Source organism: Mytilus edulis, chromosome 9, assembly GCF_963676685.1.
Source record: "Mytilus edulis chromosome 9, xbMytEdul2.2, whole genome shotgun sequence".
Taxonomy (NCBI): Eukaryota; Metazoa; Mollusca; class Bivalvia; order Mytilida; family Mytilidae; genus Mytilus; species Mytilus edulis.
Genome location: NC_092352.1, coordinates 9738013 through 9752365, shown reverse-complemented (window position 1 = coordinate 9752365; position 14353 = coordinate 9738013). Strand labels below are relative to the sequence as shown.

General features: G+C 31.0%; 1 protein-coding gene across 2 annotated transcripts; it reads right to left on the bottom strand.

The window, feature by feature from the left end:
* Positions 1–2869: 2869 nt before the first annotated feature.
* On the bottom strand, positions 2870–13104 carry LOC139489490 (core histone macro-H2A.1-like). 2 transcript variants are annotated; one of them, XM_071275931.1, is made up of 7 exons: positions 12801–13104; positions 10125–10231; positions 9210–9434; positions 8411–8500; positions 7411–7591; positions 6571–6745; positions 2870–5253 (listed from the first exon to the last, which is right to left on the bottom strand). In XM_071275931.1, exons 1-7 carry the CDS (start codon positions 12967–12969, stop codon positions 5091–5093), a joined length of 1110 nt encoding a protein of 369 aa, XP_071132032.1. In that variant the 5' UTR covers positions 12970–13104; the 3' UTR covers positions 2870–5090. The 2 variants fall into 2 exon arrangements, with proteins under 2 accessions (XP_071132032.1, XP_071132033.1); XM_071275932.1 differs by lacking the exon at positions 6571–6745 and adding an exon at positions 5617–5791.
* Positions 13105–14353: the final 1249 nt, after the last annotated feature.

Below are 14353 nucleotides of genomic sequence, written 5' to 3'. Positions count from 1 at the left end.
TTACTGTCAGTTTTATCGTAGATAAGAATTTTGCATTCCCAGCGATCAATTTAACATTAAAAAGGTAAAAATACCCTCTTATACATATGTTTAATCAAAGAGCAGATTGCTCTGAGGGATACGATTGCCATTGTTTTCATTGATACATATATTAGTATTATTTTTCAAAAATAATTCAACTGTACAAGTAAAATGCTTGTAAAATGTAATTTACGTAATCTGAATAGTTATTCAACTTTAAAAATAGCCAATTCTCGATACAAGTTTATGAACAATGTACTTATTGAGTTTAATTTTTGTACTATCAATTCCAAGTTTACTTTCCACAGCAGTCACTGAGAGTGAGAGAAGGTATTTCACTTCGTACCTTATCACCTATTTTCCTACGTGAATTTTAGGTGGAACCCCATTCTTCACTCTTTAAATATTTAATTTCCTCTGTGTCAGTGGGCATGACTCCTTTCTGTGCACATTCCTCTATTTAAAATGCGATCGGTTTTAATATATTACGACGTCTATCGACAAAACGAGTTAATTTTTCTCGACGTATCATCGTTGGACGGTTACTAACAGAAGGGAGACAACTCGAAGCGATAATATTGAAAACTCCATTTTGGCTGAAGGGGTGTTCTAGTTACACCTTTACATTGTGGACTACATTTATTTTAATTAAAATGATGCATATGATTTGAAATTATGCAACAACAATAACAGTCAATAGCAGACAGGCATAGAAAGGATCTCGCGAGTTTCAAATTAGTCAATGGAGTGGGGAATCCAGAGCAACCATTCAATCAGATACCCCTTGAAGTCAAGAAAACTATATGCATGCGCATAATTACCTAAACAAACCCTAGACTTGTGATTTGCGACCTCCATTTCTTTATGGAAGTACAATATTAAATATCAGTTTCATAACTGTGACATATAAGAAAACTTCACTTCAGTTCTTATATGACAGAAATAGATTTATCGATCGGAATTCAGAGAAATCTCGCATGCTTTCAAAACTGGGGAATTCTCATGACGTGTTTCTAAATTTATAAAAACACTAAATATAAATACTGCTTAATTCTGATTTTCCGTGTTGTTAAAAACATCCATACAAGTCAAGGGAAATATTGAAACATGAAGATTATGAGAAGAACATTAGGCAGCAACCATTTGATTTTCTGGGGGGGGCTATGGTTTTTTTTTCTGTACAAACTTTTTTTTTCGCCTGCGGCGAAAAACAATCTATTTTTTTCGCGACAAGTCGAAAACAATTTTTTTCTTTCAATTTTAGCATTACATATAGTGGCAGCTGAGGATGAAACAAACAATTTTTTTTTCTCAGAATCAAAGACAAATTATTTTTTTCTCCAAAAACTGGAAACAAACTTTTTTTTCCAAAAAAAACCATAGCCCCCCCCCCCCCCCCAGAAAATCAAATGGTTGCTGCCTTATAGGACAGTTGTTTAAATTCAACCCTTTTGTTTTTATACAATTTAAAGCAAGACAATCTCAAGAATCTGAGATGTTCCTTGGTGTTTAGAATAAAACTGTTGACGTGAGGGCATGGCCCTGAGTCAATGGTATAAGTCTACAGATTGCTTAAAAGCAATCGTATCCCAAAAAATCTATAAAGAGAACTGAATGAAAAGATAGCTGCTGGGGTTCTTTTCACAAAAAATCTTACTAAATTTATGGGAATTAAAAAAAAAATACTGAAATAATCATATGATTTTTTTTTAGAACAGAGTCGCTGGAACTTAGTTTTTTATGCTGTTTTTAAGGGACAACATCAAAAGTTCAATGAAGGATAAAAAACTTAATTCAAATAGTTTTTTTCACTGACCCCCCTACCCCCCTATTAACTTAATTTGGGAAAAATTGATTGACCCATATAGATATATGTAAAAATCAATGTCGGATAACCAAATCTTGCAGCAGTTCAACCCCCCACCCCCAAACTATTTGAATTAAGTTTTTTATCTTACATTGATCTTTTGATGTCGTCCCTAACAAGATCAATTTACTCAATAAGTATTTTTTTCAACTGAGAACATTGAGACAGTCCTAGATCCTTCGTCTTTCATAGATGCCATTTATAAAATGAAAATTTAATAATATGAGTTAGTATTGTGTTATAATAATGAAAGCAACAAAAATCAACTAATGTGTACATCAACAATACAACTAAATGAATAACAAAAAGTGGGAAAATTAGACAAATGTTCAAAAAAATGTAGTTCATTGCAACTGATAAATTTAGTAGAACATAAAAAGAAACAGGAAATGTGGTAGTGTATTTTCAAGATATTTTGGTGTTTAACAGGAACTGCTGTTATCATTAATTAACATATGGAATCTGATTATGCTTGCAAAGCCTCTATGATGGGGTGTTGAGAAAAATTAGGCAGTTAAATTAAAGTAATCTAATTTCTTAAATTGGTTTAAGGAATGATAAAAATATTCAAGTTTTCTATATAAAAAAAAATAGAAAGAGCATTTTTTCCATTGCATATAAACCTGGTATGTCTTTTATCAAGTACAATTCAGATTTCGTTTTTCTGAAAGTTAAGAGTTTAAATTTGGTCTTTCCATTAATAGAACTGAAATTTGACTTTTTCTATTAACTGTTTTACATTAATTTTGTTTATGTACATTTCATAAACAGTTGGCTGATGATAATAAAATGGGGTTCTCTGTCTTCTCGTTTGAAAGTGCCAACAAAACTCTGAACACTCTTTTTGAAGGTCTGACTCTTTCACTCAATGGAAGTTTGTGCCAATGGATTTCAAATTTTGAGGAAGGGGTCAAACAATATCGCAACAGGAAATGATCAAATCAATAATGTAAGATTGTCAGAAAAATATTCTTTATGTTCTTTTTCTTTTTGCTTTAATTTGCATATGGTTTAAGATGTACAAAAGATTTTGAGTGATATGTCAGATTTCTGCCAAAATATTTCACAAATAAGCAATTTGTACTTCCCATGTAAATGCAGATGTTTTATGACTTATCATTTGGCTGTCATTATTATGACATTCATGCATTGAATATTCTACATCCAGAATGGCTTTTGAATAAAGAATCTAGGCTCTTCAATAGTCATACAGGTAAAACAATAATTTCCCTGTTAAATATTGGAATTATCGGTCAAATTCAATAAAATGGATGAACCGTACTTGCATATTATGCAATAAAACAATAGATAAATTCACTCTATGACTTCAAAACATCTACAGACATGAAAAGTTCGATGCAGCAATTATTTCTGTATTATTACATAGGAAGAAATGAAATATATGATTTTACACAAAAATAAAAACAGATAAAAATGCTGTAATTTCACTCCTCTCATACAGCAATATGGGTTTGTCAAGACATTGCATCAAAACAGTGTAAAAACTTTCATACTGTCTACTCTATGTTCTATTTTACATGGCAAATATTTTAAACTTTTTTTTCATATTTCATATATAGGTCTCGTTTTTTTAATGAATTTTAAACAAGCCTTTATCAATAGGTAGATGTAAAATTTAATACTAATTTATAAGGTCAAACAATTCGACAGAAAATTGAAACTTGTTATATTAGTGTGTACATTGCATGACTCATAAATTATGTTCACACTTAGTCTGTTAATCACTGTAACTGAAATCAAATCACAAAATTACAATTTCAAATGGTCTAATGACTGATATTTAATGAAAATATGCAACTTATTTAAAATAAAACTGAAATTTCCTATATAAATGATTATTTTGTAACTATGAAGAGTGTTTACAGTTGAATAAAAAATGAAACTATTGCAGAGTCAAGGAAAAAAGTAATTGGTTAAAACACACATGTCCCATTAATTACATAATAACATCATGATAATTGGTTAAAGTTATGTCACATACAAAACAAACCATATCCCATAATAAAGGAAAATTTCAACATGATTTGACTGATTACCAAAATTATTTCAAACTCCTCAGTTTAAGTGGAACACACAAAAACTTTGTCTATTTATATATAGTTAATGAAAAAGAAGAACAACAAAACTTTGTATAAATAAAATTTCTATGTTAGCTCAGCTAAACTTGTAATGAGTACAAATTTGTTTAAATAATTAACAATTGTATAAAATTCAATTCTTAAGAAGAAAAAAACAAAAACAGGTTACTATGTAACTATCCTTATAATTTAAACAGTAAGGAGTTGTCTCAAAAGTTAACAAGAAATTTCTATACAACATATTGCTGATTACTGTCACCTATTTTTTCCATTTATATGGTTTCACATACACATGACAGGTTTTTAATTTCTTCCACTTTTATAGTTAAATCTTGCTAACATTAACCAAATCTTCTGAAACTTCTGTGTTTCGAAAAGTTTCTAAAGTTTCTTTTATTGATTAAATTTGTTAAGAAATAAGATGAAAAATTTTGAGACAATCCCTATAATTTTCATGGTATAGTCAAACTTAACCATCATCACAGAAGTAATATAAACAACACTATTAAAATCTACAACAAATAAACAACTTAATCAAGTTAAAATTCAGGATTGTTTCCCTTTAACATTATAAAGTACCCAAGGAAAGATAACCCTTATAATAGGAGTTAAACTACTGTTTTCAAGAACCCATCAAATATTAAATGGTATCTGAAACGATTATTTTATAATACATATGGTATTGTTTCATATCATGAAGTAACTAAATCAATGAAAAATGTTTCAAGAGTAGACAAACTTTAATGGAAATGAATGATTTTGTGGTCTGGAAAACTTTTAATATGAATGAACGTGTGGTTCATTTCAATACCATATCAAAGACCTTATAAAATCCTCATTCAGAATTATCAAAAACAATTGTTATCTTTTCTTTTCGTCCATTAATTCCGACTTAGAAGACATGATATTTAAGACAAAAATCAACACTAGTGCATAATTTGTAAACACATCCAAACTTTGACCTGGAATTCTATAGTAGTACAACTCTTATTTCTGTTGAACAATCAACAATGAAACAATTCTTTCCATTAAAACAACATTCAAAAACATTTCTATAAACATCTATTACACCTATTTCTCCTTCAATGACCTTGTCCATCAGTCTACGAATCAAGCTTAGCTAATTCACTTGTATAAATAGCTACACTCTCTGAATCGTAGAGACAAAAATAGACTTGTTTTATGGAGCTGCCCATGACTGAAACGAAGTAGTTGTTGATTGCTCTTAATATGATCTGTGCTGCCGTCTGCTTGGGAAATCCAGCACTAAAAATAGATTAAGATAAAAATAGACATTCATTTACTGAGGTTTGACATGAAGCTTATCAAATGCATCAACAGGACTACAAAAGCAAATTTTGAATCATTTCAAATACTTACAAAAGATTACATTTTAGAAAACCAACTTTAATGTCACTTTACTTCACATGATATTTTATATTGATATAAACATTTATTCCAAAAATCACAGCTCTAAACCTACTAATCAGAAATATATATTTTTTTGAAATGGAAGAGATGAAAGTTCAAAATAATTATCCCTGTTGAAAATATAAGAATACACACAAGGACAGAGCTACTGAAACCAACAAAAATGGATATTTTGTAGTTTCTTTCTATTGCTCTTACCGTCCACTGCCGACAGAAGGGAAAGCGATACTTTTCAAATTCTTTTCATCAGCTAATTTAAAAGCATTATGTATTGTCTTTTCTAACAGTTGTTGGGCATTGTCAGATTTCCATGTCGGTCCATGACTATGTATTACAAACTTGGCTGGGAAGTTGTGACCAGGGCATATAGCAGCTAACAAATAGAAAAGTAGTATTACATCCCTGGCAAAAGCACTATGCAATATTGTATTCTCTAATTAGCAATACATTTATTCATAAGCAGATATTTGTTCAATAAAAAAAGTTCATCATTTACTTTCTGACCAAAAGAAATTAGTTTTTAGTTATTATCTTAAAACAGTTAAAAGAAAATTTAATGTTAAAAAATAATACAAATAATGCAAATGATGTAAAATTTCCATGGCTTTATTTGTAAATTTAGTTACTGATACCTTTAACTCACAACATATGTACACCAATAATAATGGACAAATATCTTCTGCTGAAGATAAAATGATACTACTAATTAGAGAATATATATAAACCATATACCAGATATCTGTCAATCTTTTATGATTTGAAATAAAACAAAGGGCTACACCAATTGTAGCAAGATATGGCTGCAGCATTTTGACAAGTGGAAGATTAAGAATCTAATGTTTAAAGCAGATTTATATGGCAATGAAGACAACAGCTTGTAACAGCACCATACCATTGATAATAATGTAAAAGGATTTAAAAGATTGACAGATATGCATGCAAAAATAATAACCAACAATCCCATGCCATAATGAATTATATGTTGCTTAAAATTTATATTCTGCAAGCTCATATTTATGGTAAATGTTATCAAATACCAAAGCTTCTTTATATTAGTGCAAATGTGTCAAGTATATTTTCCCACTTGAAGTCAACACAATCATTATGATATAGGAAACTGGTTGTCATAAAAACATAAAATAAACGACTTACTTTCCACTACTAATAGATGGAATTGCAATAGACTTGATATTTTTTTCATCTGCCAATGCTAAAACATTCTTGGTAGCCTTCTCTAACAATTGTTGTGAATTATTAGCGCCCCATGTTGGACTATTTACGTGTATGACAAATTTTGCTGGGAAATTATGTCCAGAACAAATGGCAGCTGAAATGATTTAACTAGATGAGTCACTACCCTACTATAAAAAGTGTTTTTTTTATAAAGCAAATGTTACATATGTTCAACTTAATTTTGCAACTTCAGTAGTATATGAAGTTTAACAATATCTATTCCAAATTTATTGTTTAGAAAAATGGATACAATTAAGATGCACAAGACAAAAAAATTACAGAAATATAATTATAATGTACAAATAATAATATATCAATGGAAAAGAAACTTTATTGTTGTTTTTTACACATTGATAGTTCTGAAAGGCTTCAAAAGAGGATTTGTATATCTTATTGTTCTTCCATGCATGGATTTGCTGGATCCTCCTAGTTAAAAAAGTGGATTAAAATCATCTTCTAAATAATAACTATGAATAAATATTCACTCGGTTTCAAACAGGATAGAAAGGCTCGATACAGCTTGGCATTTTAAGCCTTGTACAAACGAAATTTATATTTTGTAACAATAAATACTTATTCTATGTGCCTTATTTCCTTATGTTATATATGCTAAATCTTTTATCAACAATAAGGTACTGATTCGCAACAAATAAGCCATCGAAAGATATTAATCTTCTTAAAATACAATTTCAACTCTCAAGGCCTATTGAACGGTAAGTGTATACCAGCCCTGATGTTTGATTATCTATAATGACCTACCACCAGCTGTATCCAATGCACCATGAGATTTGTACAACTCATCTACTTCTTTTCTGAAATCTTTTCCTCCTGCCTTCTCTATTGCTGATCCTACTTCTCCACCCATATAAAATGAAGAACTGGTAGGATGTACAATGACATCAGCTGCTATTTTAACTAAATCACCTTGGATCACTGTCATCTGTAAATAAATGGCTTCTTTGTAAGGTAAGTACATCATATATCAAATTTACTTTACCATAACATAATACATAAAACTATAGAATTCCAGATATACTCTTAAAAAGATTTAACATTATTAATTATTATGTTTTATCATGACTGAACTACAACACTATCAAAATTTGTTTACAATTTCCAAAACACTTGAAAACAATCTTATTTTTTGACAATCCACAAAACAGAAAACAATTTTTGCATCTCCTAATGAGATTGTTATAACTAATAAGGATCAAATATTTTTTAGCATGCAGTAGATGCTGCATAACTTTACTTTGTTGAATTTGTTAATAAATATTTGATGTGGTATGATTGCCAATGAGATACTCTCCACAATATACAAAAGGACACAGAAAAAGAACAGAGCTTGGTTAACAGATAATGTCTGCTGTTGTTTTTTGAAATAGAAGTTAGGTCCAAAATTTTTGTATTGTTGGTTCCTTTTTTTATTTTATTGCAAAGCACTACAATTAGCCTGATAAATTTTGGTTGCAAGCAAGCAGACTCGATCATTAAATACATGAAAATCATTATATAATGGATAAAATATAATTCTATTTGGATGAAAAAGAAAAGGGCTTTGAAAAATAATCACTTCAAAAACAAATAAAATAAACGTACCTGGCAACAAAATGATATGCTTGTCAACAAAGAAAAAATGTACTAACAGAGCTAAACTAGGAAACTGCTTTTGTCGGGTTGTTTCTTTGACACATTCCTCATTTCCATTCTCATTTATTTTTTTAAATAGTCAATAAATATTTTACAACAAAATAAATACCTTTTGTCCCAAGAAGAGTTTTTTCTCTGATAGAATAGTAAATCCACCTGCTGATGTTGCTGCTACTGCTTCAGCTGATGGTGCAAAGCCCTGTAGTGTAAAAAAATCATTGTGATAAGAAATAAGAATTGCATAATGATATAAAGGCAGCTCAGCATTTCCTTCCATTTCAAAAACAAACTTTTCCAATGAGCCTGATTATTGTGACCAATATCGAATCATTTTGAAAAGATCAATAAACATGATAGCATATATATCATATAGCATGATATATATCAGTGGTTTCTATTACCAAAAAAAGTTCTTTTTTAATTTGCCTCTTTTTAACCAAGTATGTAGGTATCTAAGATTTTAGTCATTATGTTTAGGAAGTGTTTTGCATTTCTGCTGTTGTCTTAATGATGTATGCTATCTTTTCTATTGCTTACATTATGTTTTTTTGTTCTATTTTTACCTTTGCTGTTTGGGAGCTTTCGTTGCTTTCCCCGCTTTGCCTTTAGATGATGGTTGTTTTAATAATGCCAATGTTTGTTAACTTTTCATTTGCTTGCATTATATTTTTTTCTATTTTTACCTTTGCTGTTTGGGAGCTTTCGTAGCCTTGCCAGGTTTGTCTTTAGATGATGGTTGTTTTTAATGATGTATGCTATCTTTTCTATTGCTTGCATTATGTTTGTTTGTTCATTCTATTTTTACCTTTGCTGTTTGGGAGCTTTCGTAGCCTTGCCAGGTTTGTCTTTAGATGATGGTTGTTTTAATTATGTATGCTAATTTTTCTTTTGTTTGTTCATTCTATTACCTTTGCTGGTTTGGGAGCTTTTGTTGCTTTCCCTGCTTTGCCTTTAGCAGCAGGAGGTGATGGTGGAGTAGCCGATGCTTTAGCTTTAGCTTTAGTTTTTGTTGGGGTTGCTGCCACAGGTTTAGGGAGAACATTCTGGAACTTTGGTCCTTTTCTTCTTGTCAACAATTCAGGATGAATATGTGGTAGTACACCTCCACTTGAAATTGTTACATTCTTTAATAACTACAACATATATGTATCGCTCAATATATTTATATTACCTAAACATAAAACTCAACATTTAAGTTTATATTTCCTGTATTTAATATCATGTATTTTGTTTTCATGTGGATTTAAGGTGGAATAATATTTTTAAGAGATATGTGCAACATAAACATGGTAAAATAAAAAAACTTCTGTAAAATATTGCATTTTATATCATATGATAACTGATTTTGTTGGTTTTTATGACAGTTTAAACTAACTTCATTCTCTTCAAAACTTAATTAAGCTGAAAAGGAGAGGGATAGATTTACATATTCATGGTATGAAAGAACTTACAAAAGTTTAAATCCCCAGGTAACTTTCAAGTGAATTTGTGGTTCACAATAATAAAACTCTGAAATCAAAATTGAGTTAAATCATACAAATACTCATATATTGGAAAAATTTGAAAAGACAACCATTTTCAGTTATAAATGTATTCACTGATCTTAACAGCAAACACTTTGTATGCAATTATAATGTATAACCAAAATGTAGCAGAAATTAAGTTTTTATTCAAAACACAACATGCATTTATGAAGAAGTCAGTAATGTTATTGGTAAGATAGTTTTTGGTTTTGCATTCCAAATCAAAAGGCTACCATACCCTATTAATTGAATGCTAAATAATTTTACATTGTTGACTGTAAACATTAAATTGTGACATACCCTATTTAATTCTTCATCATTAGCCACTGCTAGAAGAATATGTCGAGGAGTTACGCGAGCCCTTTTATTATCTCTAGCTGCATTTCCTGCCAACTCTAATATCTCAGCTGAAAAAGTATGATAAATATGAATATTTATGGCCATAATAGATATAAATCAAATTTCTACATATTTCATAAATCAACCATATTTGAAAAATAACAGTTACATTTTACTGAAGGTTATGTAAGGACTGTCATAATGCTTTACTTGTTTTCTTACCGGCAGTAAACCAAAGGATACAAATCAGTTTTAATAGTTCTGCAACATTTCTTTTTAATTTCAGCGTCACAGGGTAGAGTAAATAATTATTAATACCACTTAAGTTATAAACTAATAAATTTAACATGTTTTAAAAACAAATGATGTTAATCCCACTTTTGTCGATTATCTTCTTTTTTGTGTAGAAATTAGTAGAAATAGCTCTTGCATGGGCAGAGATTACAGTTGGGCGAGAATGTGTCAAGGAGTTACATCATGTACATGGGGAAGTTTGAAAAGTATCATAAGATACATATATGCATACCTGCCAACCTCTGAAACCTTCAAAGAGGGAGATCTCCCCCTCAGTTATGACAGCTGAGTGGGAGATTTTTCGCGAATGACATTTTCAAGTGAAATTATGACCTGTTTATTTATTCATCTACATAATAATAGATTTATTCTCTTTCTTTAAATATGGTTATATTCTAAAAAAAGGTGTGATGTTGTTTTCTTTCCTCTTTCATCACTTTTTCTTTTTTGACATTTGAATTGCATCAGGACAGCTATCCCTTCACCTAATTAACCATAATGTCACAATTAATGCTTTTAAGTGTGATCATCCAAATTAAATCAACAAACAAACAAATGGAAGTGTTTAACGACCTTCACTGGCTATACAGCCCTCGCACGGTCGGCTCGGTGCCCAAAAGGCGATTAATGAGCTCAAAACGTGAGGGTTGGAAGGTATGTATATGTGATTACCTATAAGTGAGACAAGTTTTCATTTTCTATTAGTCAGGAATTGTATTTTGATTGGTGTTCAGAGTGGCAGGAAAGAACCACTGAACTTCTGCAGGAAAACCAATAATCCTAGTCAATTAAGATTTGGTAAGTGCACACAGGTCTGCCATATGCTGTGGTTTAAACTCACAACAAGTGTGTGATAAGTTTATTAAGCTGATTATTATTTAAATTAAATATGGAGTTAGTTTGTAGTTTTTTTTTATTGTGCCAGGTTGCAATCATTTTATCAGAATGAATTCATAATGTATATTCTATGTTGTGTTATCGTGTTTGTAGGAAGTATATATAATATTGTTCTTAATTAAATGTAGGGCAGCATTTGCATTTTATTGCAAGATAGGGCAAATTAAAGCAAAGTCAGTTGAACCTATTACATATTTCCTATAAAAAGAGCTGGAACAGTTGTCAATGAATCCTGGTAAGTTCGCCCAAAAACATGTTTGCCCCCTTTCACTTTCGCACCCTACACGTTTGCATGCAAAGTCTGTTCGTAACCTACACTTTTGCACCCTTTTTATTGGTTTTGTGTTGGACAATTTGGTAATAGAGTTTTGATAAGTGTATTGCTATATATGTTTTTTTAATTGTTTCAGTATAAACTGAGAATGTTATGTTTTTTTATGTTGAATAAATCTTAATCATATTTTGGTAAGCGTATTGCTATATATTTTTTTTCATTGTTTCAAAATAAAGTGAAATTATGACATCTTTTTTCTGTGTTGAATTTGGTAATCTCAATCATGTTTTGGTTTGTGTATTGCTATAAAAAAAAAATTCATTGTTTCAAAATAAAGTGATTTTGACGGGTTTTTTTTTGTGCTGAAAAGGGAAATTCAATCATGTTTTGGTTAGCATGGTTATAGTGTATTGCTAGTATACTTTTTTTTCATTGTTTCAAAATAAAGTTATTTTGACAACATTTTATTTTTGTGTTGAACAAATCCTAACGATATTTTGATTAATTAGTGGATTGCTATACATTTTTTTCATTGTTTCAAAATAAAGTGAGATCAAGGGGCCAAGCTGTTTATGTTTTTCATTTAAAATCTTCTTTATTTAAAATCTTCAATGTTTTACTCATACCAAGCTAAATATATGCATTACACCAAAGCAAGTTAACACAACGATCATGATTTTTTAATAATTCAACTAGAATTTGATTAAAAATAGGGTGCAAATGTGTAGGGTGCTAACAGATCTCATTATCGAATATTCGAGGTGCGAACGCGTAGGGTACGAAAGAGTATTCTGCACATATGGACCTGATACAGTTGTTTGTAGCCTGTGAGGCCAAATTGAACTGTCCCATGAATAACCATACTGACTTCACCACTTATGAGACCAAATTGGACCACAATCCTATTAATGAGTCCAAGATTTGTTTAGTTACAGCTATAATAGTCAGAAAATATTAAAGACAGTAAACCATGCTAAGTAAATTCTAAGATGCATAGTTATAAAATATTACCAAATTAATTCTATTGCTCATTTACTTTGATTATACATTTTTCTGTCATATTACGTATTATAGATTATAGGTGTTTGTAGTCATGAGGCTGTTAGGGGGCATTTGCCAGTTGAAGAATTAAAATTAATGCGTTGTCATGAAATATAAATGGTAAGCAGTACCAGTTAGATACTCTATGACTGCTGCCAAATAGACTGGAGCTCCAGAACCGATACGGAAATGATGTGTCACTCCCTTCAGGTACCGGCGCATCCTTGCAACTGGAAACAAAACACCTGCTTTCGCAGATTGCGATGTTATCTTTTTCTTCTTTGCACCGCGTGCGGACATATTTATGCTTTATGATTGACCTACAAATGCTGACATGTACAATAATATCGTGTTGACACCGTAAACTAATTTGCAAGATCAGGCGAAGCTTAGCATCGACTTGCTTATTGGTCCTAAATCCAACTTCCGGGTGGATTCTAAATTGGGACGAAAGCTCCGAACAGCAAAGACTAAAACGCGGGTGATTTAAATTTATCTTAATACCAGGGTTAAAATTGTGCACACCAGACGCGCGTTTCATATTAAAGACTCATAAAGGAACACGACTATCTAACTTCAAGGGGGAGGGTATGGGTTTTCCTAAAAAAAAACCATGATGGAAACAAAAATTCTGGTCCAGCAGGGACTTTCTATATTCAAGCCAGAGACATTTCATACACCTTATCGCTATTTGTCCGCCATTGCTGGAAATCACACAGGTTCCCGTAAAATTTTGACGTCATAAAACAAAATGTCTGACGCCACAATGGAAAAGTGATTGTTGTTGACGTCAAAAGTTCAAGCGGACGGGTCAGCCGGGAATAGCGATAAGGTGTATTTATAGACAAAAACTTAACTTTCACCACTGAACCATGAAAATGAAGTCAAGGTCAGATGAGACCTGCCAGTTGGATATGCACACCTTACAACCCATTACATACAACAAATATAGTAGACCTGATGCGTAAAGTATCTGATACGGACTTGATCACAAAAACTTCACCTTGTTCACTGCTTTATGCAATGAGGTCAAGGTCAAGTGCAAATTAACTGACGGGCACGAACACCTTGCAAGGTAAGAGGGTCTGGATGGGGGGGGGGGGGTCTGTTATTCTGTAAACATTTAATTTTTACCCCTTTTTTTCTCTAATCTTTATAAAAAATTAACCCCTTTTTTCTCTAATCTTCAAAAAATTAACCCCTTCTTTGCCCATTATTCTCTAATCTTCAAAAAATTAACCCCTTCTTTGCCCATTATTCTCTAATCTTCATTTTTTAAGGACACTATTCTTTAATCATCAGTTTAACCCCATCCAAACCCTCGATCAGGTAAGCACATACCCAAATTTCATTATCTTGTTACTCCTAATAAGAGAGAAATTATCATTACAAAAAAATCTTAACTTTTTTCAAGTAGTCACTGAACCATAAAAATCAGGTCAAGGACAATGGAAATATGACAGACGAAAACTTCACATCATAAGACATATATATCATAAGACATCTATATATAACTTTTTCATACATTTCAAATGTTATATTTCATTGTAACATAAATTGGATTTTTTCCTTTGATGTTTTTATGAAATAATTTGCTTAAAAAGTGCGGTGAGGGAAAACCATGGTATATTATATGCAAATTTATGTTGTACCATACTTTGCTAATTAAATATGCAACTCAACT